The sequence below is a fragment of the Apodemus sylvaticus genome, chromosome 10 (assembly GCF_947179515.1).
Source record: "Apodemus sylvaticus chromosome 10, mApoSyl1.1, whole genome shotgun sequence".
Classification (NCBI taxonomy): domain Eukaryota; kingdom Metazoa; phylum Chordata; class Mammalia; order Rodentia; family Muridae; genus Apodemus; species Apodemus sylvaticus.
Genome location: NC_067481.1, coordinates 28,411,730 through 28,437,774, shown reverse-complemented (window position 1 = coordinate 28,437,774; position 26,045 = coordinate 28,411,730). Strand labels below are relative to the sequence as shown.

The following is a 26,045-nucleotide window of genomic DNA, read 5'->3' as shown; positions in this document are numbered from 1 at the left end:
CTTGCAAGGGCTTCTAACTTTTGATCCATTTTCTCCTGAATTTCTTTATGTATGACCTTCATGTGTTCCTGTACCAGCATCATGACCAGTGATTTTAAATCCAAATCTTGTTTTACTGGTGTGCTGGGGTATCCAGGACATGTTGGTAGAGGAGAATTGGGTTCAGATGTTGCCATATTGCCTTGATTTCTGTTAGTGACGTTCCTGCGTTTGCCTTTTGCCATCTAGTTCTCACTGGTGTTAGTTTATCTTCTCAGTGCTGGACTCACCAGTGCAAGCTGCCCCTTCCCAGTTGGCCTCTGGTGCACAGCTTACCTCCTGCACTGCTTGTAGACAGTGTGCTGCTGCCCAGGCTGTTCAGATCCCAAAGCAGGCACCGGAAGGCTCCCGCTGGGGCCCGCTGGATTCACTGGAGCACAGTGACTTCTCCCAGCTGGCCGCCCGGAAGCCCAGCTAGCCACTTGCAGGACTTGGAGATGTAATGCTGCCGCCCAGACTGATCTGGATCCGGAAGCGGAGAGAGTAGAGCTAAGGGCTTCTGCCTGAGGCCTTGCCCCAGATTGTGTCTTTGGAGCAGATGGAGCCTGTGTGCACTCCCAGGGAGTGCAGATGGTGTATGCTACTGTGACCTCCCCTGTGTTCTGCTCACTCCGCTGGGCAGCCGATCCGCCAACTGGGCTGTCGCACACAAGGTTAGCCTGGCCGCCCAGTCCCTGAGTCCAGGCAAAAGCCTGGGAGGCCAAGGTCCGAGCAAAGTTCCCCTAGGGCTATGACTGTTAATTGGGTCTGCCAGGTGACTAGGATGGCGGGTGTGCGCGCACGCGCTCCCTGAAAGCACCGGGAGAGTCTGCTTTGCTAACAATCACCTGGGCGGGTTGACTCACAGATGGCCCACCAAGCCGCCCAGTTCTTGGGGTCAGTCCTGTGCCTTTTGGGGCCTGGACCCCCGCTTTGTTAGCCTTAGGCTATGCCTGTTACAGGTCTGCCCGCCTGAGCTCTCTGTCGTCCTGCAGGCAAAATGGCAGCGGCGCGCTCGCAGGCCTGTGCAAAAAAACCTCCTGCCTGGGTTGGCACCCCGATGGCCCCCAGACCCGCCCAGGGCCTGGGTGCAGGCCAACGCCCGTCGGGCTCAGACCACCGCGGTGTTGACCTCGGATTATGTTTGTGTACCTCAGTCCGATCCGTGGAGTACGGAACCAAGATGGATGCGCCTCTCCTGACTGGCGGGAAGCCGAGTTCTGAAGTGGCCTCCGTGCAGGAAAGGCACCGCACAACTGCAGCTGCTTGCTGTCTGGCTGGTCAGCGAAGGTCAGTGGCCGTGGGCGCAGGGCCTAACTGGTCCCTGTGACGCCTTGGTTCCACTGCTGATGGCCCTTCAGCTGGACCAGCCACTGCTCGCCCTGTTCTAATCACTATTTAAGCACAGCACAGCAGAGGGACATCCACAGCACTCTGCTCCATCCAACTCACAAAGTTGGCATATCAAATTCTTCTAAACTCCCAATTCCCAATTCCTCAAACTCAAGCAAGGCCAGGTCTTCTCTACTTCCCTTTTCTGAGCTCTAGGTCAAGTTAAAGCCCTGGTCCTGCCCAGGTCTGGTGTGGTAACTGAGCCCCTATTTTGAGGCTGGGAGCCATAGGTGAAGGGAAGTTGAGAAGGTCTTGCCCTGTCACTCTGTCCTTACACAAAGAAGCTCAGTGGCCCCCTTGCAGGGATGAAGGACTCCTGTGTTCTGGGCACACTCACCTTGATCTTTGGCCTGCTTTCCAGTCTCCAAGGAGTAAGCACCAATGAGGTAAACAAGTCTTCTGTGATTTTGGGAGGACCCTATGGGCAGAGGCTGATCCCTGGACATGGTTGTTGGAGGGAGGGAGAGTCTGAGACCCACTGTCTGGAACAATTTCTGAGCAGAGAGTAGCCTACAGTTCTTTGTGAGACAGAATTTCTTGTTCCCAATCTGGCCTCAAACTAGCTATGTAGCCTCAAATTGCTCTGTGTTCTCTTGAATTCTGTCATGATGGACAAACACCACTGGTTTACACACACCTAACTGATTTATCTCCATGTTGGAGAAGCATTCTCACTCCTGAGACCCATCTCCCAGACTTTGAACACTGACCTCTGTCTTTTTTTTTTTTTCTTCCACAGGGGGCAAACACATGTGACAGCTTGTAAGTATGGGACTTTGTCTAGAATTGTCAATAAAAGGAGGGCCGGGTGAGATTGGGGGAACCTGCCTGTGCTCAGATTCGGCCCTGGATAAGGGGACAGACACCTAATTCCTATCACTTTTGCTGAAACCATAGCCCCTCTCAGCTTACCCAACCTCAGGATCTGCAGTCTGGAACTGCTGCTAATCCCCAACCTTTCACAGCTGGGGGAGGGGGAGTCACATGGGCAATGTCCCACTGCTGCCTCCCATGGAAGATCAGCACCATGACCATTCTGCCTGAGGAACAATGGCATCCTGCCCTGATGAACTCTGACCTCAGGCCTCAAGTCCAGACCCCGATTCCTCACAGTGAACCCAGGATGGAACTGTACCCCAAAACCACTAAGAGTGGCTTACAACCTGAGGGTCTAAGAGTCTAAGGAAACAAGGACCCTTTGGTTGGACACTCTGATGCCATCAGCATCTCCCCATGCCTCTTTGTCCTGACTAGAAGCTGCCCCAAAGGATTCACATGCTGTGACAATGAATGCTGCCCAGAAAGAAAGGTCGGGGATCCTGCAAATAACCCCTTCAAGTAAGCTGGGGCTCACTACCTCTGGGCATCATTTTCTGAGGGCTGGGTCCACCAGAGACGAGGTGGGGGTGGTTGATGGAAGGGGTTTGGCAAGGGAGTATAGTCTAGGTACTCATGACATTACCATCCCCCTCCCTAGGGTCCTGTTCATCGTCTTATTGGTCATCATCGAGCTCTTGTACATCTGTGTACCAGTGGAGTGCTTCTGTCTCCACTATAGAAGAGAGCAGCATGATGTCAGAACAGGGGATCCACAGACTACCCGAGAACCGCCCTCCATTGCTCCCCTAGAGAGCATTTGTGTCAGCTCCTGGGATCCCCCACCACCCTACAGTCAGGTGTGTTTTTCTGTCCCAATACCTAATGTGTTTCATAGTCATTCTTTGCCCAGACTCTAAGTAAAACAAGTACCCCTTTTCTCCAGCAGGTTGTTCTGAATTCACCTCCCACAGAGCCATATCCTCCATATAGCCTCAGGCCTGAGGGCTATGCTGGTCAGATGAAAGGGAATGGCTATGCAACCCTGTGAGCTCCCTCACACAGAGACCTCTTGGATCAAGCCCAGGACCTTGGAATGACTGCTGATCCCATCATGTCTCTTGTACTTTGATTTAATTTATGATTTTTATACAATGCTGCCCCCTCCCTTTCTGTCATGAGATCTAAGCTGGGTGCAGAATCTCAGTCCCACACTCAAGGTTGTTGACAGTTGTCAGAATTGGCAGTACCTGTAGTGGATGCAGAGAGATCAATGCTAGTGGACTGCCAACCTTGACCAGACAGCTCCATCTGCCATCCTACAGAAGCACTTCTGTGCCTGGATGAGATTGAAGACTGAACAGCTCAGACTCTGAGCCATCTTCCAACCACACCTGGGCAGAGCAGGCCATGCTGTACCTCTATAGCAATATGAACACCCAGGGACTGAGTGTCAACGGCTGATTGCAGTGTAGTGATGGAGACAAGGTCAGAGGAGGAGGAAACACTTCTGACATCTTCCATTGGTGACTGACTGCACTGACACCTGCTGGGAGGACTGAGCATCCAAGATGTGATGAAGGCTTTGACTTTCATTTTTCTGGGGTCTTGTGGGCACTAAAAAAATGAAGAGGGTGCTCGCTTCGGCAGCACATATACTAAAATTGGAACGATACAGAGAAGATTAGCATGGCCCCTGCGCAAGGATGACACGCAAATTCGTGAAGCGTTCCATATTTTTTGGGCACCTCACTTCCAGAAGATCCTGCTATACCACTCCTGGGCATATACCCAGAGGATTCCCCACCATGTAATAAGGATACATGCTCTACTATGTTCATAGCAGCCCTATTTATAATTGCCAGATGCTGGAAAGAACCCAGGTATCCCTCAACAGAAGAGTGGATACAAAAAATGTGGTATATCTACACAATGGAGTACTATTCAGCCATTAGAAACAATGAATTCATGAAATTCTTAGGCAAATGGATGGAGCTAGAGAACATCATACTAAGTGAGGTAACCCAGACTCAAAAGGTGAATCATGGTATGCACTCACTAATAAGTGGTTATTAACCTAGAAAACTGGAATACCCAAAACATAATCCACACATCAAATGAGATACAAGAAGAAAGCAGGAGTGGTCCCTGGTTCTGGAAAGACTCAGTGAAACAGTATTTGGCAAAACCAGAACGGGGAACTGGGAAGGGGTGGGAGGGAGGACAGGGGAAGAGAAGGGGGCTTACGGGACTTTCGGGGAGTGGGGGGGGGGCTAGAAAAGGGGAAATCATTTGAAATGTAAATAAATTATATCAAATAAAAAAAAAAATGAAGAGGAAAGCTCCCACAATTCTATTCCAGTCCTGTGACCTGCTTTCCTGAGACACCAGGCACACATCTCCAAATGATGAAGGATCTGTCATGCCAACCTACATAGTGTCTGTCTTATTGGGAGAAAAGAAAATCACATAGCAGGTTTGTAAAATACATGTAATTGCTACATTTTTATTAATGTGTGTTTGTCTGTTTCTTTGCATGTTTATTAAGATCTGGAAGAGCCAAGTGCTATGGTGTAGTTCCAAGTTAGTCAGAAATCTGAGGCAGGAGGATTACAGCTCTGAGTCTAGCCAGAGTTACAATGAGTTAAGGCCTGGTAGGAGGTTGTCTGAGAACATAGCTCAGTGATAGAGAATTTGCCTAGCATGTGCAAGATCTGGAGGTAAGTCCCCAGCTGCTTGTCCAATAACTCTAGTACTGTATGACAGCTACTGGGAGCAGTGAGCAGGTGGCTAGCTTGGAAGGACACTCAAAAAAAAAATAAAATAAAAAATAAAATAACTCTCCGGCTGGGCAGTGGTGTTGCACCCCTTTAATCCCAGCACTTGGGAGTCAGAGGCAGGTGGATTTCTGAGCTCTGAGGCCAGCTGCTCTGCAGAGTGAGTTCAAGGACAGCCAGGTCTACATGGAGAAACCCTGTCTTAAAAAACCAAAGAAAACTATTAACCGTTTACAAGTCACTAATGGATAGATTATACCTCCCTACCCTCCTCTGCTTGTGGTATCTGTGTCATTATCTCTTTTACTTTTTTCTTTCTTTTTCTTTCTTTCCTTTTTGTTTTTCTTTTTTCTTCCCCCCCCCCCAAAGATTTATTTAATTATACTGTAGTTGTCTTCCTACAATCCAGAAGAGTGCAAGAGATCTCATTACAGATGGTTGTGAGCCACAATGTGGTTGCTGGGATTTGAACTTAGGACCTTTGGAAGAGCAGTCAGTGCTCTTAACTGTTGAGCCATCTCTTAAGTGCCCCTTTTTGTTTTTCAAGAAAAAGTTCTCTGTATAGCCCTAACTATCCTGGCACTCTCTCTGTAGACCAGGATAGCCTAGAATTCAGAACTCAGAGATCACTTGCTTGTGCTTCTTAAGATCAGGGATTAAAGGTGTGTCCAATCAGGCCCAGCTTGGACATACTTTGCTGATTCCATTTTGAGAAGAGCTGGGAGGGAGGATGTAGCAATCTGCTTAAGCCCTGCAGCCTTTCGTGTACAAAAATTGACACAATCTAGAATCATTTTGAAGAATGTCAGTTGAGAAAATGCCTCTGTAACATCTGGCTGTAGGCAAGACTACAAGGCATTAAAAAAAAAAAAAAAAAAAAGAGGGCCTGGCCATTGTGAGGCCATCCCTGGGCTGGTGGTCCTGGGTTTGATAAGAAAGCAATTTGAGCCTAGCATGCTAGCACATGCCTTTAATATCAGGTTGGGAAAGCTGAGCATGGTATCACACGCCTGTAATCCCAGCACTTGGAAGCAGAGGCAGGTGGATTTCTGAGTTCAAGGCCAGCCTGGTCTACAGAGTGAGTTCTAGGACAGCCAGGTCTACACAGAGAAACCCTGTCTCGAAAAACCAATATATATATATATATCAGGTTGGGGGACGGAGGGAACCTGCGAATCTGTGAGTTCAAGGCCACCCTCAAACAAATCAAGTGTTCTAGGAAAGACAGAGGAAACCCAGTTTGGAGGGGAAGGGGGTTGAGAAAGTGTTAAGTTTCACACCTGGGACGGAGGGCTGAGGGGCCTATTTTATATTAAAGTGGAGCTGACCTGCAGGCTCTCCCAGCATCCCTCAGTCCCTGTCTGTCACAGGGCATAGCTGGTACCCAGCCCTCTGCCCTGAACTCTGCAGCACAGAACTGGGCCTCCCTTCCTCCAGATGCTCTTCTCTATATGATCCTACTAGGTTCTTTTGTACCTTTTATCCTCTTGGTCACTGAACTGCATCATCCTCTTGACCTGTCCTGGTGCTCTGCCCCCTGTCTGTCACCAACCCCAATGGCTTAGGGTCACATAGACTCTGGACTTTCCCAGATATTCCATTCTCTGCCTTTTGTCTACAATGAACTTCCTTCTCCATCATACCTAGCAGAGGTCATGTCTTTTCCTTTTTATTTGTTTAATGCAGAGAGAGAGAAAGAAAGAGACAGAGAGAGAGAGAGAGAGAGAGAGAGAGAGAGAGACAGAGATAGAGACAGAGGCAGAGACAGAGAGACAGAAAGACAGAGAGAGAGTGAGAGAGAGAGAGACAGAGAGACAGGGAGAGAAACAGTCCCTTATATCCCCTGCATCAGCTCCTGCCTCCATGGTCACACCCTGTGTGATTTCCTGTCCTGATATCTTGGAGGAGATGTAAATAAAAAAAAAAAAACAACCTTTTTTTGCTCAACTTGCTTTGGTCATGGTGTTTTGTCATAGCAATAGTAACCCTAACTAGGACATCCTCCTTGCCTCCCACTCCCATTGTCAGCACCATCTGCTGCTCTGGTCCAGATGTGTCAACCTCCAATCTGGCCGTTCTCCCAGCCTTCCCGACCCCCACATTCATGCCTTCAGACCCATCTTCCTGACTTCAGTGTAACTGCAACCTTCTCACATCAGATGTCTACCTGACTCTCCCTCCATCCTGCTCTTCAAGGAAGAATCCAGACTCAGGATAAATTGGGTTTTTTTTCCTAAGAACCAGCACAGTGTAAGTGGTCTCACTTCCAGACACCAGAAGAGGGCATCAGATCCCATGACAGATGGTTGTGAGCCACCATGTGGTTGCTGGGAAATGAACTCAGGACCTCTGGAAGAGCAGTCAGTGCTCTTATGGGCTGAACAATCTCTATAGTCTGGCATTTCTAATTAATGTTCAGGTAAATAAAGCTTGTGAAGTTTTGAGCATCTTAAAACACTAGGAAAGTGTATATCTTCCTACAATTTCATTTATTTATTTATTTATTTATTTATTTATTTATTTATTTATTTATTTATTTCATCACCAAACAACGTTTGGGTCTTAAGGAAGTAAGCAAGCACAAGCTACAGGACAGATGGATTTGTAAGGCTTACCCTACAGAGTTTACCTGAGGCTTGAAGGACTGAGTGCCCTGCATGGTCTTGAGAATGTATAGGTGGTTCCCCTTCTTCTTATCCTTGATAATACAACTGTGACAGAATTGCACAAACCCTAGCTAGCTGGGAGTGATTGGATATCCAGACCCCCAACTCCTCCAAAATACTCCAGAGTCTTTCAAGGCAACTCATGCAGACCTGCCTTCTCAGACCTTTCAAATCCCATCTTCAACTTCCTTTGTGGAAAAAGACAGAAGTCATCATGGCATGATTGCCCATTGAAGGCATGATGGCCCACTCCTTTAGTCCCAGCAGTTAGGAGGCAGGGGTAAGGTGTTCTGTGAGTTTGAAGCCAGCCTGTTCTAAGTATTGAGTGCAAGGCCAGACAGGGCTTTATAGAGAGGAAACCCCACCCTGTCTCAAATCAAACCAAACCAAAGGTAACTATCTCAGGAAGTCCAACTAATTTCTGCCCCACCTGCGCAGATATCATGCACAGAATTACCATCCCAGTAGTCCCCTGGTCCCTGTGTGGCCCCTCCCATTCCCAACTCCCTCCCAGGACTCACTCCAGTGATTTCATTGCCATTTTGGAGGTTTGGTCATTTTATAACCTGCCCTGCCACCAACTTCTCTGAAAAACTCAGTTCCCTGTCCTGCTGACCAACCACTCTTCTCCATCTTTTCTCCCCTCTATTCCCACTCTTCTAGGATATCAATACCATTCGGGTCATTTGACCTCAGTTTTGCTGCAGCCAATGTCTATTTCCTGATCTCACCTCTCATTAGCATCTGACCCACATGGCCAGTGTTCTAGCTCCAAGGACTTCCCCATACCTGTCTGAGTCCTCTCTGCCTAGCTTTCCTCTCCAGCACTGACTGCATCTTCCACCTCCTCTGTCACCTCTGAGTGACAGGGAACCTGAGGCACTATCTTTGTCCTAATCTGTGCTCACTCCCACAGTGCCTGTCATACCTCCTGTGACTTTGTTACAGGACCAATACACCTTCCCAGTGAGAAATCACTCAGAGTGCTTAGAGATAATGAGAGATAATAAAGGAAAACTGTTGTACCAGGTGACTACTGCTAATACTCAAAGGGAAGCCAGCTCTGAACAGAAATTTTTGAGTAATAGGCTCTGGTTATGAGGAATTGAGAAAGACTATACCAGGTAACATACCCTAGCTATACAAAATTCTTTGGCCTCAGCCTGGGGTATGGAAAATAACCCACCCTGTTCCCAGTCAAACCATAAAATGATAGCTGTGTCTTCCCAGTAGCTGCCTATGTATATATACATGTCCCCTCCCACAGCTCCTCTAGATAAGGTTTCTCTCTTTGTGTAGCCCTGGCTGTCCTGGATGACCAGGCTGGACTCAGACACAAGAGATCCACCTGCCTCTGCTTCCTGAGTGCTGGGATTAAGCTTGTGCACCCCCACTGCCTGGCTCTCCCTCCTTCCCCGGCACCTAAGTACTCATCCTTCATCCCAAGGAAAGGTTGGAGCCCTGTCTGTTGAGATGCAGTCTATCAGCTTCTCTGCCTCCGTTTTCTCTCTGAAATGGCCATTGGCTTATAGTTTCACTCAAGACTGAACTTCCTATGTTAGACACACCCATTCCTTGTCCCTGTGCTTTCTAAGGACCTGGTAATTATACAGCCCCTCCGTGTGCTCCTGAGTGAAATTCTACTTCTATTTCCTAGAGAGTTGAGTAGATCTAACATCAGCTTTTACCTCTCAGTTCCTCCTCCATCAGCTCCACAGACTGTGTTTCATTTGTTGAATCTGGGATCTTTATCTGTGGCCAAGACCTCCCTGTTGAACACTAGACATTCTTCACCACACTGCTCTGTCCCTTGGAGCCTGTGGAGGACCTCAAGGCCAAAGGCGAGCTCTGGCTTCTACTTGCCCTTCCTCAGTGGGCCCTTCCTGGTGTCCTCTCACAGGCAGGTGACCATCAAAAACGTAGCTATTATGGTTAAAAACAAACAAAACCAGAGGTGTTTTCTGGTTTCTCTTTCCATGCTCTCCTGCCCTGCTTTGTGGCACCCAAAACAGACCCACATCTACCTCTCCCTATTTCGGGGTCACAGTCCAGAGCAGGCCACTCCAGGCTGTGCAGAGGACTGTCCCTAGGCTGTGCTTAGGACTCTGCAGACTTCTGCCTCTGCTGTAATCTCCATCCTGCCCCCTGCAGGTCATGCTGTGCAGTACACTGATGGTGGTCTTCCCTTTCTAAAAAATTGAGACAGGATCTCAACACTGTTAGCACACACAGACTGACCTAGACCTCACTGAATAACCCAGGAAAGCACTGAACTCATAGAGACTCTCCTGCCTCAGCTTCCTGAGTTTTGTGATTACAAGTATGACCCAACAAGCCTGGTTATGCACTCCCCATCTGACCACCCCCCCCCCACACCCACTCCTGGGGCCTCTGACCTCACATGTGCTAGGCAAGCACACCTGAGCTGATTGCTTGCCCCTCCTGGCTATAGCAATCCTTAGGTAGCATAGATACAGTGCTTACTCCATTGTAGCGCCCCACTCCCAACATGGGGACACAGGACACACATCTGCCACTGGCCAGCAGGACTGAAGATGAGATCTCTCCCTTCCAGCCTCAGTCTTGCATCTTTCTCAACCTTAAGTGTCCCTGGTCAGAGCCTGCCTCAGGGGGTTTAATCTTTCCAGGAAACTTGAACTCACTCCCTATCACCACTGGGCCTACCCAGAGGGCTTTTCTCTACCATCCAGGCTCCAGTTTCTCCCTGTCTGAGAGACCTCTCTGATATGGCAGAGAGAGGAGCCCCATTCTGTCCTAAAACTCCCTTGCTTTGTGTTGTCATGTGTGTTCCTGGACTGTGTCAGCTCTGCATCTAAGCTTCCTCAAGGATGGACAGGCCACTGTTACAAAACAGTCCAGAGTTGTTACTATGTAGGCCCAGTCCACAGTGGGTATCACATCCTGGTGATTGACTCCCTGTGGACCACAACAGTCATGGGCAGCTCAAAAGAAAAGCAAGAAATGTCCAGTGGGGAAGTGGCTCTGGGGACACCTGGTACCCCATGTAACTTCCCTCCCCAGGGGAGAGGAGGGGATTGATAGAAGCAGCATGGTAATAAAAGAAAGGGGGTGGACCCCGTCCTTTATTAGGAGCATATGGTCATTGATCAGAACATGAAGGGCAGCAGCTTCCCTCCAGGAGGGGAGACTCAGTGCAGAGGCACAAGGGGCTTGAAGGTTTCACAGGGCAGAAAAGAAAGGGAACTTTGGGATAGAAAAAGGGCATCTGCAGATTAGTTTCCTGCAGTTTCTGGGTCCTAAAATGCCAGAGAAGGTCTTTATCAAGTGTGGACTTTCTTATCAGGGCTCCTCCAAGCCCTCTCCCCCACTCCCCAGTACCTCAGGTCTTATCTCTTTGTTGATATTCTTGTCAGACTGGTGTTCAGATCCTTCCTGCTGAGTTGGGAGTTTCTAGCTAGCCTGGGTCTCTCTTAGGCCATTCCCCTTTCACTGCAGCTGCCTGAGCTGTTCCTCCTCCTCCTCTTCCTCCTCCTCCTCTTCCTTCTCCTCCTCCTCTTCCTCCTCCTCCTCCTCCTTCTTCCCTCCTCTTTCCTTCAGTCAGTTTTCAGTAAGCCCCTCTGAAAATACCAGACACTGTAGGAGAGCCGTGGTGGTTGGAGGGTAGGAGGTACTCAAGCTGACACCATTCCTGTCCCTGTGAAAGACACACACAACCCAACAAGGGAGTCTGCTTCTAGTGCATGCTGAGTGCTGGGACAAAAACCCCAAACAGGTGACTCTAGAGAGTTCTGTCCCAGGAAGGGGTGGGCTGAGTCTTCTCACATAAGGAGGCCAGGCCTGTTCTCTTTAAGGAAGGCACACTGGGCTAACTGTGGAAGAGGAGAAGTAGAATGTGGCAGGCAAAGGGTCAAGATTTTGGTCAAGGGTCAGGGTTTGCAAGATCCTGGAGGAGACCGGCCTCAGAACCCCAGAATCCTTATCACAGGGCATGCTTTCTCAGTTCTGAGCACCAGAGGTGTGACATGAAGGTATTGGCCAGGTTGTTCCTTTCAGAGACTCTGGGCGGGGTAGCCAACCATCCTTAGCATCCCTGACCTGGGAACTTTCTTCAAATCATTACCTTTGACTTTGCAAAATCTGTCTGATAAGGACATTCCTCACGGAACAAAGAAGACTCAGACTCGACTTAAACCAGATCCTTATGTTAATTAGTTAGTACAAGGACTGTGATAAGTGGCAATTTCCTTTAAGGTAAACCTTTGTTTTGGAAGCTCCTTAAGATAGAGACATTTCTATGCAGGGAAGTACACAACTCAAAGTCTTCAGGAAGTACCTGAAACTGAGAAGATTCACTGGTATCTTCCTGCTTAAACATATATAAGATGTTGCTTTCTGACCAGCAAAGCTACCTCAAGAGGCTTAGTCCAGCAGCTGAGCTCCCTGACAGAGACACTCTCTAACCTGTTGAGCTGCACACATGCTGTGCAAATGGTTACAGGTTTCCAACCCTTGTGAGCTGTTACAACATTGGGGTGGACTTCTGGTAATACAGCTATCTTTGATCTATTTCTCCTCCTATAAATTACCCCTCACCCATTCTTCTGGAAGTAACCACATTAAAACTTACTGCCTCACCAGTTTGGTCTTTGCAGTTTTCCTTTGATTCTCCATCTCAGAAAAGTAGATCTCTGTTCATGGATCCCCAAGAGCAGTGTTGCATAACATAACTAATCACAAGTGAGGTCTCGTCCTAAGCTTCCAGGGATGCTGGGAATTTAGGGAGCTGAAGAAGTAAGAAAATGATGCTGGAGAGATGATAAAGTGGTTAAGAGCACCGACCTTCTAGAGGTCCTGAGTTCAATTACCACCAACCACATGGTAACTTACAACCATCTGTAATTGGGATCCAATGGTCGATTCTGCTGTGTCTGAAGACAGTGGCAATGTACTTCTATACATAAAATGAATAATTGTAGGGGAAGAAGGAGGAGGAGGAGGAGGAAGAGGAGGAGGGAGAGGAAGAGGGAGAGGAGATGGAGACAAGACTAAGAGGTGGAGGCCTCCTTGCTACTGGGTAGGGTGTGTACCAGAGAGAGATTCAAGGAAGTGTGACTGCTTTGTATTGGGTGCAGTGTGTTTGTGTTTCTCTCTCTCTCTCTCTCTCTCTCTCTCTCTCTCTCTCTCCCTCTCTGTGTGTGTGTGTGTGTATGTGTGTGTTTGTGTGTGTGTGTCTGTGACTGTGTGGTGTGTAGCACTGGCCATCCTGGAACTCGCTCTGTATGCTGAACCTTCCTGTTATCATGCATTTTCATTGCTGCAGTGGTTAAATATGTTTCCAGATGTGACTCTGGCATGGTGCTGCATGCATTGATTCCAGCACTTAGGAAGGGGAAGCAAGTTGATCTCTGTGAGTTCCAGGCCAACCTGGTTGGCATGGTCTATACAGTAGGTTCCAGGACAGCCAGGGTTACAGAGTGAGACCCTTTGTCAAACAAAGGAACAAACAAATAACTCACACAAATCCAAAAAAAGAAAGTATGCGTGTAGGGGGAAATATATGACATAAAATACGGTAGAATTATAGTTTTTACCCAAGTCGTTTCCTGATGTTGGTATTTTACACAACATGTAACCATCAGCCACCACAAGAGAATGTAACCTGTGAGAGAAGCTAGGTAAATAGAGCTTGGGATTATGTGTGTATATGTGAATATATGTATGTATCTATGTATTGTATGTGTGTTATATATAAGTGTGGTATATGGATGTGTATGTTGTATATGTGTGTTGTATATATAATTTTTGTTAGTTTGGTCAACTTTATCAAGCTGAGAATCACAGGAAGAGCCTTGATGAGGACTGTTTCCATCAGACTAGCCTGTGGGCAGGACCATGGCAGTTCTCTTGTATTGACTGGAGGGGGAAGGCCCGCCCTAAACGTGAGTGGCACCTCTGGTAGCAGCTCAGATAAAGGGAGCTGAGAGAAGCAAGCTTTGCCTTCTACCTCCTTGCCCTTCACTCTCGCTTGTCAGTTCATCTACCCTGGTGCTGCCTCTGCTGCTTCTCCAGTGACATCAGAACCAGCTCCTGTGTCCCCCAAGGTGCTTTTTGTCAGGATGATTGTCACAGTGGTGAAGCTGGGACCGTGCACACGTGTATTCTGCATTGGGTGCCCTTTCTCTGTTACATGTGGAGGTTGGAGGGCTGATGAGACGCCTGCTTCTCTTCCATCTACTACATGTATGTACATGGAGTCTCTGGGATCCACCTACCAGCACTGTGTTAACAATTAATTTATGTGACCATGATCCGCTTGTTACCTGGGTGCTGGAAATTCAAACTCAGGTCCCCACAGTTGTGCAGGAAGCACGTCCCCTCAGCAACCTCTGCCAGGCTCTAATTACTCCAGGCCCAGGTGCTTGACTGTGAATTTTGTCTTTTTTTATTTTGGTTTTTTAAGACAAGGTTTCTCTGTGTAGCCCTGGCTCTACTGGAACTGACTCTGTAGACCAGGCTGGCCTAGAACTCAGAAATCTGCCTGCCTCTGCCTCCCAAGTGCTGGAATTAAACCATCCACCACCCAGGCCTGACTTTGACTGTGACTTTCAATGTTGCCCCGTCAGACTGCACAGTGGAATTACAGGCATGCGAACAGTGTCCTGTCTCCTGCTGCCTTGTTGTACAATTTATGACTTATTGCACTATACTTAATGAAACATTAATAGATTTTTAAAATGCTCTGTTACCATTATAATAATTATCATTTCTGTGTATGGGTGTTTTAACTGCGCAGATGTCTGTGCACCAAGTGCCTGGTGGCCAGGGAGGCCAGAAGACCTGGATCCCCTGGAACTGGAGTTATAGATAGTCAGGAATTGTCAAATCACTGCGGGGAATTGAACCCTGGTCCTCTGCAGGAGCATCCAGTGCTCTTAACTCCTGAGCCGTCTCTCCAAACCCTGAACATTTATTTTAATAACTCAGTTTTCAGCCTCTGGGCTCTAGAGCTTTTCTTGCTGGCCAAAGCCATTTGAGTGGATGCAGATCTTGTTCCTCCTGGCCAGGAAGGAGCTTTATTTAAACTGTAGGAATTTCAGTGTCACAGCAGAATTAGCTGATCTTTCACTGCAGAGATGAATGAAAGATACTGGAGTTGTACTCACCCTCAGGGATGGGCACGTGGCTCCTGCTCACACCATAGATGATTGTAGGAAGGAACCCTTCAACTTCTGATATGGTGGCACTGCACCAGTGTGCGGCTGGAACACACACACACACACACACACACACACACACACACACACACACAAACACTCTGAGAGAGAGAGAGAGAGAGAGAGAGAGAGAGAGAGAGAGAGAGAGAGAGAGAGAGAGAGAGAGATGGATCTCAGATCTCAGGGCTCTTTCCCAGTCTCCCCTCCCCTCCTACCATGTGTGGAGGGGTCATTTCCAGTCATCCTCCCAAACAGGTCACTGTCCTCCCTCTTCTAATTTGACCTTAACTGGGCTGAGGAACACATAATGGACAGCAGAGGGGGCTGCGGAGCCATTCAGGGGCAATAGTATTTGTCTGCTGAATTTATTCATTTTTTTTTTTTTAAGGTTTTTGTTTTTGAGATGTGGTTACTCTGTGTAGCCCTAGCTGTCCTGGTACACATTCTGTAGACAAGGCTGGCCTCGAACTGAGAAATCTGTCTGTCTCTGCCTCCCAAGTTCGGGATCAAAGGCGTGTGCCTCAAATTCCCAAAAGTTTTTATTTTTTTATTTTATTTTATTTTTTAAGGATTCATTTATTTAATGTACCCAGTAGCTATCAGGGGCTGAAAACATCCAATGGAAAAAAGATAGCCTTTTCAACAAATGGTGCTGGCTCAACTGGAGGTCAGCATGCAGAAGAATGCGAATTGATCCATCCTTGTCTCCTTGTACTAAGCTCAAATCCAAATGGATCAAGGACCTCCACATAAAGCCAGAAACTCTGAAGCTAATAGAAAAGAAACTGGGCGAACACCCTTGAGGACATGGGTACAGGGAGAAAGTTTCTGAACAGAACACCAATAGCGTATGCTCTAAGATCAAAAATTGACAAAAAAAAACTACAAAATGGTTCTGTACGGCAAAGGACACCATCAAAAGGACAAATCGGCAACCAACAAATTGGGAAAAGATCTTTACCAATCCTACATCAGATAGAGGGTTAATATCCAATATATATAAAGAACTCAAGAAGTTAGACTCCAGAAAACCAAACAACCCTATTAAAAAATGGGGTACAGAGTTAAACAAAGAATTCTCACCTGAAGAACTTCAGATAGCGGAGAAGTATCTTTAAAAATGCTCAACTTCATTAGTCATTACGGAAATGCAAATCAAAACAACCCTGAGATTTCACCTTACACCAGTCAGAATGGCTAAGATTAAAAATTCAGGAGACAGCAGGTGTTGGATAGGGTGTGGAGAAAGAGGAACATTCCTTCACTGCTGGTGGGGTTGCAAATTGGTAAAACCACTTCGGAAATCAGTCTGGCGGTTCCTCCGAAAACTGGGCACCTCACTTCCAGAAGATCCTGCTATACCATTCCTGGGCATATACCCAGAGGATTCCCCACCATGTAATAAGGATACATGCTCTACTATGTTCATAGCAGCCCTATTTATAATTGCCAGATGCTGGAAAGAACCCAGGTATCCCTCAACAGAAGAGTGGATGCAAAAAATGTGGTATATCTACACAATGGAGTACTATTCAGCCATTAGAAACAATGAATTCATGAAATTCTTTGGCAAATGGATGGAGTTAGAGAACATCATACTAAGTGAGGTAACTCAGACTCAAAAGGTGAATCATGGTAGGCATTCACTAATAAGTGGATATTAACCTAGAAAACTGGAATACCCAAAACATAATCCACACATCAAATGAGGTACAAGAAGAATGGAGGAGTGGCCCCTTGTTCTGGAAAGACTCAGTGAAGCAGTATAGAACAAAATCAGAACAGGGAAGTGGGAAGTGTTGGGTGGGAAAACAGGGGGAGGGAAGGGGACTGATGGGACTTTCGGGGAGTGGGGGTCCAGAAAAGGGGAAATCATTTGAAATGTAAATAAATATATCAATAAGTTAAAAAAAAAAGGAGGGAATCAGATCTCATTATGGATGGTTGTGAGCCACCATGTGGTTGCTGGGATTTGAACTCAAGACCTTTGGTAGAGCAGTCAGTGCTCTTAACCAAAAAACCATCTCTCTAGCCCTTATTTCTTTCTTTCTTTAATTTTTCTGAGATAGGGTTTCTCTGTGTAGCCCTGGTTATCGTGGAACTCACTCTGTAGAACAGGCTAGCCTCGAACTGAGAAATCCACCTGCCTCTGCTTCCCAAGTTCTGAGATTAAAGGTGTATTCCCCCACTGCCAAAAAGTTTAAAAAAAATTTCATTTATTTAATGTACACTGTAGCTGTCTTCAGACACACCAGAAGGGCATCATATCTCATTACAGATGGTTGTGAGCAAACATGTGGTTGCTGAGAATTGAACTCAGGACCTTTGGAAGAACAGTCAGTCCTCTTAATTGCTGTGCCATCTCTCTAGCCCCTCCTGTGAAATATTAAATGTGAGCAGAGCCAAACACACCAAGGGAATCCTGAGACACTTTGAATTTCTCTTAACATGTTTTAGCATTTGTTATGTTGGTTTTATTTAGTGGCAAGGTAGTGGTCTTTAATCCTAGTATTCAGGAGACAGAAGCAGGCAGATCTCTGAGTTCAAGGCCAGCCTGGTATACTGAGTGAGTTCCAGGATGCCAGAGCTATACAGAGAAAACCTGTCTCAAAATTAAAAAAAAAAGGTGATATTGAATTTCACATAGAAAATTGTCTTAGGAGCTGGAGAGATTGTTTAGCAGTGAAGAGCACTGACTGCTCTTCTGAAAATCCTAAGTTCAAATCCCAGCAACCACATGGTGGCTCACCACCATCTGTAACAAGATTTGATACCTTTTTCAGGACTTTCTGAAGACAGCTACAGTGTACTCACATATATTAAATGAATGAATGAATGAATGAATGAATAAATAAATAAAACTTTTTTTAAAAAAAGTTATCTTGGTTAGGATTTTACTGCTATGAAGAGACACTATTACCAAGGCAACACCCCTCCTTTTTTTTTTGGATTTGTTTTTTTCAAGACAGGGTTTCTCTGTATAGCCCTGGCTGTCCTGGGGCTCACTCTGTAGACCAGGCTGGCCTCGAAATCAGAAATCTGCCTGCCTCTGCCTCCCAGAGTGCTGGGATTATAGGCATGCGCCGCAACTGCCCTGCTCAAGGCAGCTCTTATGAAGACATTTCATTGGGGTTGGCTTCAAGGTTCAGAGGTTCAGTCCAGTATCATCAAGGCAGGAACATGGGAACATCTAGGCAGGCATGGTGAAAGAGAAGTTGAGAGTTCTAATCCTCATCTGGAGTCCAGTAGGTGAATACTGGCTTCCAGGCAGCTACAATGAGGGTCTCAAAGCCCATATCCACAGTGACACTCCTACTCCAACAAGGCCACACCATACAATAGTGCCACTCCCTGAACCAAGTACAGACAAATCATCAAATTCCACTCCCTGGCCCCCATTGGCTTACTCAAACATTGACTCTATGGGTCCATATATAGCCGTAACATAATAATAAAACGTATATTCAGTATAACTTCCAAAGACTCCATACTTTATAGGAGTATTAACAATGTTATAAGTGGAAAAGGAAGGATAGGCGTCGGCGTCGGCGTAGGCAGCCGCAGTACAGCAGTGGCTGGTCCAGCTGAAGGGCCATCAGCAGTGGAACCAAGGCGACACAGGGTCCAGTTAGGCCCTGCGCCCACGACCACTGACCTTCGCTGACCAGCCGGGCTGCAAACAGCTGCGGTTTTGTGGCGCCTTTCGCTGCACGGAAGCCACTCTAGAACTCGGCCTCTCCATCTTGATTTCGAACTCCAGTGACATCGGACAGTCTGAGGTACACAAACGTAATCCGAGGCCACACCGCAGGGGGTCTGAGCCCGACAGGCATTGGCCTGCACCCAGGCCCTGGGCTCTTGGGGGGGGGAGGGGGAGGCATCGGGGCGCCAACCCAGCCAGGAGGTTTTTTGCCCGGGCATGCGCGTGCAGCGCCATTTTGCCTGCAGGACAACAGAGAGCTCTGGCGGGCAGAGCCTTAACGGGCATAGCCTGAGGCTAACAAAGCGGGGGTCTAGGCCCCAAAAGGCACAGGACTGACCCCAAGATCTGGGCGGCTTGGTGGGCCATCTGTGAGTCAACCCGCCCAGGAGGTTGTTAGCACAGCAGACTCTCCCGGCGCTTTCGGGGAGCGCCGGCGTGCATGCCCGCCATCCTGGTCACCTGGCGGACCCAATTAACAGTCATAGCCCTAGGGGAACTTTGCTTGGACCTTGGCCTCCCAGGCTTTTGCCTGGACTCAGGAGCCTTCGGGTGCCTGCTTCCGGATCTGAACAGCCTAGGCAGCAGCACCCTGTCTGCAGGCAGTGCAGGGGGTAAGCTGTGCACCAGAGGCCAACTTGGAAGGGGCAGCTTGCACTGGTGAGTCCAGCACTGACAAGACCAAGTAACACCAGTGAGAACTAGATGGCAAAAGGCAAACGCAGGAACGTCACTAACAGAAATCAAGGCAATATGGCAACATCTGAACCCAATTCTCCTCTACCAGCATGTCCTGGATACACCAACACACCAGTAAAACAAGATTTGGATTTAAAATCACTGGTCATGATGCTGGTACAGGAACACATGAAGGACATACTTAAAGAAATTCAGGAGAAAATGGATCAAAAGTTAGAAGCCCTTGCAAGGGAAACACAAAAATCATTGAAAGAAATCCAGGAGAATACAAAAGCCAACAATGAGGAAATGCAAAAAAAACTTAAAGAAATACAGGAGAACTTTGGTCAACAGGCTGAGGTCATGAAAGAGGAAACACAAAAATCTCTTAAAGAATTACAGGAAAGCACAAACAAGCAAGTGAAGGAGCTAAGCAAAACCATCCTGGATCTAAAATCAGAAGTAGAAACAACTAAGAAAACTCAAAGGGAGACAACTTTGGAGATAGAAAGCCTTGGGAAGAAATCAGGGGACAGAGATGCAAATATCAACAACAGAATACAAGAGATAGAAGAAAGAATCTCAGATGCTGAAGATTCCATAGAAACCATGGACTCAACACTTAAAGAAAATGCAAAATGCAAAAAGCTTGTAACCCAAAATATCCAGGAAATCCAGGACACAATGAGAAGACCAAACCTAAGGATTATAGGCATAGATGAGAGTGAAGATTTACAACTTAAAGGGCCAGCAAATATCTTCAATAAAATTATGGAAGAAAACTTCCCTAACCTAAAGAGAGAGATGGCCATGAATATACAAGAAGCCTACAGAACTCCAAACAGACTGGACCAGAACAGAAATACTTCCCGTCACATAATAATCAAAACACCAAATGTTCTAAACAAAGAAAGAATATTAAAGGCAGTAAGAGAAAAAGGCCAAGTAACATATAAAGGAAGACCTATCAGAATCACAGCAGACTTTTCACCTGAGACTATGAAGGCTAGAAGGTCCTGGGCAGATCTCATGCAGACTCTAAGAGAACACAAATGCCAGCCAAAACTACTATATCCAACAAAACTCTCAATCACCATAGATGGAGAAACTAAGATATTTCATGACAAAACCAAGTTTACCCAATATCTATCCACAAACTCAGCCCTACAAAGGATAATAGGAGGACAACACCAATACAAGGAGGGAAACTTCACCCTGGAAAAAGCAAGATAGTAACCTTTCATCAAACCCAAAAGACGTTAAGCAATCAAATTTAAAAAATAACGTCAAAAATGATAGGAAGTAACAATCACTATTCCTTAATATCTCTTAACATCAATGGACTTAATGCCCCAATAAAAAGACACAGACTAACTGACTGGATACATAAACAGGACCCTACATTTTGCTGCTTACAGGAAACACACATCAGGGTCAAAGACAAACACTACCTTAGAGTAAAAGGCTGGAAGACAATTTTACAAGCAAATGGTCTCAGGAAACAAGCTGGAGTAGCCATTTTAATATCAGATAAAATTGACTTTCAACCCAAAGTCATCAAAAGAGACTCTGAGGGACACTTCTTGCTGGTCAAAGGAAAAATACAACAAGAAGAACTCTCAATCCTGATCATCTATGCTCCAAATGCAAGGGCACCCTCTTTCGTAAAAGAAACTTTATTAAAGCTCAAAGCACACATTGCACCTAACACAATAATTGTGGGTGACTTCAACACTGCACTTTCCTCAATGGACCGATCAGGAAAACAGAAACTAAACAGGGACACAACGAAACTAAATGAAGCTTTGGACCAATTAGATTTAACAGATATATATAGAACATTCTATCTTAAAGCAAAAGAATATACCTTTTTTCTCAGCACCTCATGGTACCTTCTCCAAAATCGACCATATAATTGGTCACAAAACAGACCTCAACAAATATAAGAAGATCGAACTAATCCCATGCCTCCTATCTGATCACTATGGAGTAAAAGTGGTCTTCAATAGCAACAGAAACAACAGAAAACCCACATACACGTGAAAACTGAACAATACTCTACTCAATGATACCTTGGTCAAGGAAGAAATAAAGAAAGAAATTAAAGACTTTTTAGAACACAATGAAAATGAAAACACAACATACCCAAATCTATGGGACACAATGAAAGCAGTGCTAAGAGGAAAACTCATAGCCCTGAGTGCCTCCAAAAAGAAAATGGAGAGAGCATACATTACCAGCTTAATGACACACCTGAAAGCCCTGGAACAAAAAGAAGCTATTTCACCCAGGAGGAGTAGAAGGCAGGAAATCATCAAACTCAGGGCCAAAATCAATCAAGTAGAAACAAAGAGAACCATACAAAAAATCAACAAAACCAGGAAGGAGCTGGTTCTTTGAGAAAATCAACAAGATAGATAAACCCTTAGCCAGACTGACCAAAGGGCACAGAGAAAGTATCCAAATTAACAAACTTAGAAATGAAAAGGGAGATATAACAACGGAAACTGAGGATATCCAAAAAAATCATCAGATCCTACTACAAGAGACTGTACTCAACACAACTGGAGAATCTGGAGGAAATGGACAATTTCCTTGACAGATACCAAATACCAAAATTAAATCAGGACCAACTAGACCATCTAAACAGTCCCATAATGCCTAAAGAAATAGAAGGAGTCATAGAAAGTCTTCCAACCAAAAAAAGCACAGGACCAGATGGTTTCAGTGCAGAATTCTATCAGACCTTCAAAGAAGAGTTAACACCAATGCTCTTCAAACTATTCCACAAAATAGAAACAGAAGGAACACTACCCAATTCCTTCTACGAAGCCACAATTACGCTGATACCAAAGCCACACAAAGATCCAACAAAGAAAGAGAACTTCAGACCAATTTCCCTTATGAACATCGATGCAAAAATACTCAATAAAATTCTTGCCAACCGAATCCAAGAACACATCAAAACGATCATCCACCATGATCAAGTAGGCTTTATCCCGGGAATGCAGGGTTGGTTTAATATACGGAAATCCATCAATACAATCCACTACATAAACAAACTCAAAGAACAAAACCACATGGTCATTTCATTGGATGCTGAAAAAGCATTTGACAAAATTCAGCATCCTTTCATGCTTAAAGTCTTGGAGAGAACAGGAATTCAAGGCCCATACCTAAACATAGTAAAAGCAATATACAGCAAACCGGTAGCCAGCATCAAACTAAATGGAGAGAAACTTGAAGCAATCCCACTGAAATCAGGGACCAGACAAGGCTGCCCCCTTTCTCCTTATCTTTTCAATATTGTACTTGAGGTACTAGCTCGGGCAATTTGACAACATAAGGAGGTCAAAGGGATACAAATTGGAAAGGAAGAAGTCAAACTATCATTATTTGCAGACGACATGATAGGCTACCTAAGTGACCCAAAAAACTCCACTAGAGAGCTCCTACAGCTGATAAACAACTTCAGCAAAGTGGCAGGTTATAAAATCAACTCAAGCAAATCAGTGGCCTTCCTATACTCAAAGGATAAGCAGGCTGAGAAAGAAATTAGGGAAATGACCCCCTTCACAATAGCCACAAACAGTATAAAGTATCTTGGGGTGACTCTTACCAAACATGTGAAAGATCTCTATGACAAGAACTTCAAGACTCTGAAGAAGGAAATGGAAGAAGACCTCAAAAAATGGGAAAACCTCCCATGCTCATGGATGGGAGAATCAATATAGTTAAAATGGCCATTTTGCCAAAAGCAATATACAGATTCAATGCAATACCCATCAAAATCCCAACTCAATTCTTCACAGAGTTAGAAAGAGCAATTATCAAATTCATCTAGAACAACAAAAAACACAGGATAGCTAAAACTATTCTCAGCAACAAAAGAAAATCTGGGGGAATCAGTATCCCTGACCTCAAGCAATACTACAGAGCAATAGTGTTAAAAACTGCATGGTATTGGTACAGTGACAGGCAGGAGGATCAATGGAACAGGATTGAAGATCCAGAAATGAATCCACACACCTATGGCCACTTGATCCTCGACAAAGAGGCTGAAAACATCCAATGGAAAAAAGATAGCCTTTTCAACAAATGGTGCTGGTTCAACTGGAGGTCAGCATGCAGAAGAATTCAAATTGATCCATCCTTGTCTCCTTGTACTAAGCTCAAATCCAAATGGATCAAGGACCTCCACATAAAGCCAGACACTCTGAAGCTAATAGAAAAGAAACTGGGGAAGACCCTTGAGGACATCGGTACAGGGAGAAAGTTTCTGAACAGAACACCAATAGCGTATGCTCTAAGAGCAAGAATTGACAAATGGGACCTCATAAAATTACAAAGTTTCTGTAAGGCAAAGGACACCATCAAGAGGACAAATCGCAAACCAACAAATTGGGAAAAGATCTTCACCAATCCTATATCAGATAGAGGGCTAATATCCAATATATATAAAGAACTCAAGAAGTTAGACTCCAGAAAACCGAACAACCCTATTAAAAAATGGGGTACAGAGTTAAACAAGGAATTCTCACCTGAAGAAATTCGGATGGCGGAGAAGCATCTTAAAAAATGCTCAACTTCATTAATCATTAGGGAAATGCAAATCAAAACAACCCTAAGATTTCATCTTACACCAGTCAGAATGGCTAAGATTAAAAATTCAGGAGACAGCAGGTGTTGGAGAGGGTGTGGAGAAAGAGGAACACTCCTCCACTGCTGGTGGGGTTGCAAATTGGTACAACAACTCTGGAAATCAGTCTGGCGGTTCCTCTGAAAACTGGGCATCTCGCTTCCAGAAGATCCTGCTATACCACGCATGGGCATATACCCAGAGGATTCCCCACCATGTAATAAGGATACATGCTCTACTATGTTCATAGCAGCCCTATTTATAATTGCCAGATGCTGGAAAGAACCCAGGTATCCCTCAACAGAAGACTGGATGCAAAAAATGTGGTATATCTACACAATGGAGTACTATTCAGCCATTAGAAACAATGAATTCATGAAATTCTTAGGCAAATGGATGGAGCTAGAGAACATCATACTAAGTGAGGTAACCCAGACTCAAAAGGTGAATCATGGTATGCACTCACTAATAAGTGGTTATTAACCTAGAAAACTGGAATACCCAAAACATAATCCACACATCAAATGAGGTACAAGAAGAAAGTAGGAGTGGTCCCTGGTTCTGGAAAGACTCAGTTAAACAGTATTCGGCAAAACCAGAACGGGGAAGTGGGAAGGGGTGGGTGGGAGGACAGGGAAAGAGAAGGGGGCTTACGGGACTTTCGGGGAGTGGGGGTCCAAAAAAGGGGAAATAATTTGAAATGTAAATTTATTAAAAAAAATAAAGTTTCTTTTATGAATGAGAAAAAAAAAAAACAATGTTATAAGTCCTCAGTTCAAAGTCTCTTCTGAGATCCATCCAATCACTTACCTGTAATTCTGGAATCAAGACAGGAAACCAGCTGGGTAAAATTCAAACTCTACAAATCCAAATCTTTCTGATGTTTAAGTGGTTTTCAGATCTCCAACTCCTTTTTCATCTTTGTTGACTGTAACACGTTTCTTTTCCTGGGCTGGTTCTACTTCCTATTTGCAGCTTTTTCTCAGCAGATATCCCATGGTTCTGGCATCTCCCAAATCTCGGTCTCCAAGGCAGATTCAATGTTGCAGCTTCTATTCCAATGTCTGGGATCCACACATGATCTTGTGGGCTCCACCAAAGGTCTTCACCACCAAAGCCTCCATTCCTTGTATGATCCCTGGGTCATCAGTACAAATGAGGCTGCACCTTCACCAGTGGCCTTCCATGGCCTCTCACAGTGCCAAGCCTCAGCTGCACTTCAAGACTCCTTCATGCCTTCAAAACCAGTACCACCTGAGTGACTCTTGCACATTATCAAGTACAGCTGCAGCATGAGGTACAACCTTGGCTATCTGTGGAACACAGCTTCTTTGTGCTCTCAGATAATACTTTGCCTCACCTTAGTGAGGCAGGTCTGTTTATTTTTTAAGGACTTTTTATTTTGTTTTTATTGTATAATTTTGTTTTGGTTTTTTTCAAGACAGGGTTCCTCAGTGTAGCCCTGTTTGTCTTCACTCTGTACACCAGGCTGATCTCGAACTCAGAAATCTGCCTGCCTCAGCCTCCCAAGTGTTGGGATTAAGGGCGTGCGCCACCAACTGGCTGGCTTTTTCTTTTTTCTTTTCAATTTTTTTTTTAAAAATATTTCTTTATTTCATTGCTGCTGTCTTCGGATACACCAGAGGAGGGCATAACATCCCCATTAGAGATGGTTGTGAACCACCATGTGGTTGCTGGGAATTGAACTCGGGACATTTGGAAGAACAGTCAGCGCTTTTAACATCTGAGCCATCTCTGCAGCCCAAAGATATATTTTTATTTTATGTGTGTGACTACATTGTCAGTGTCTTCATACACACCAGAAGAGGGCATGGGAGCACTGTACAGAAAGTTGTGAGCCAACATGTGGGTGCTGGGAATTGAAACGAGGACCTCAGTAGCTGCTGAGTTCTACTGCTTCTGGAGATGGAACATGGTACTCCTTATTCTATTTCCAACTCTCTGTTTCCAACTTTCTGCCTAAACCTGGCTTTCCTGGAACTTGCTCTGCAGATTGACCTTGAACTCAGAGACCTGCATGCCTCTGGTCCTGTAATGCTGGAATTAAAGGCATGTACCAGCATGCCTGAATTTAAGCTTTTCTTCACCTAGAACCTGCTTTGTCCCAGGCAGGCCTTGAACTCATAGATCTGTTTGGCTTTG

The 26,045-nt window shown here is 45.6% G+C and overlaps 1 protein-coding gene and 1 non-coding gene across 2 annotated transcripts; both read left to right on the top strand.

The window, feature by feature from the left end:
* The first annotated feature begins 1,715 nt into the window (after window positions 1-1,715).
* Window positions 1,716-3,277, top strand: LOC127695466 (transmembrane protein 92-like). Its single transcript, XM_052197653.1, has 5 exons — window positions 1,716-1,796; window positions 2,150-2,172; window positions 2,665-2,748; window positions 2,888-3,086; window positions 3,176-3,277. The coding sequence occupies exons 1-5, from the start codon at window positions 1,716-1,718 to the stop codon at window positions 3,275-3,277; spliced, it is 489 nt and encodes a 162-aa protein (XP_052053613.1).
* A 583-nt stretch (window positions 3,278-3,860) lies between these two features.
* LOC127695762 (U6 spliceosomal RNA) lies at window positions 3,861-3,967 on the top strand. Its single transcript, XR_007980109.1, has one exon. It is a non-coding gene; the product is annotated as a U6 spliceosomal RNA (small nuclear RNA).
* The last annotated feature ends 22,078 nt before the right edge of the window (window positions 3,968-26,045 follow it).

Excerpts from the sequence above, each read along its gene's own strand:
- LOC127695466 (XM_052197653.1), top strand. The coding sequence starts at position 1,716 with ATGAAGGACTCCTGTGTTCTGGGCACACTCACCTTGATCTTTGGCCTG. Across the intron at positions 2,173-2,664 it reads GCAAACACATGTGACAGCTT|AAGCTGCCCCAAAGGATTCA; the intron begins GTAAGTATGGGA and ends TGTCCTGACTAG. Across the intron at positions 2,749-2,887 it reads CCTGCAAATAACCCCTTCAA|GGTCCTGTTCATCGTCTTAT; the intron begins GTAAGCTGGGGC and ends CCCCCTCCCTAG.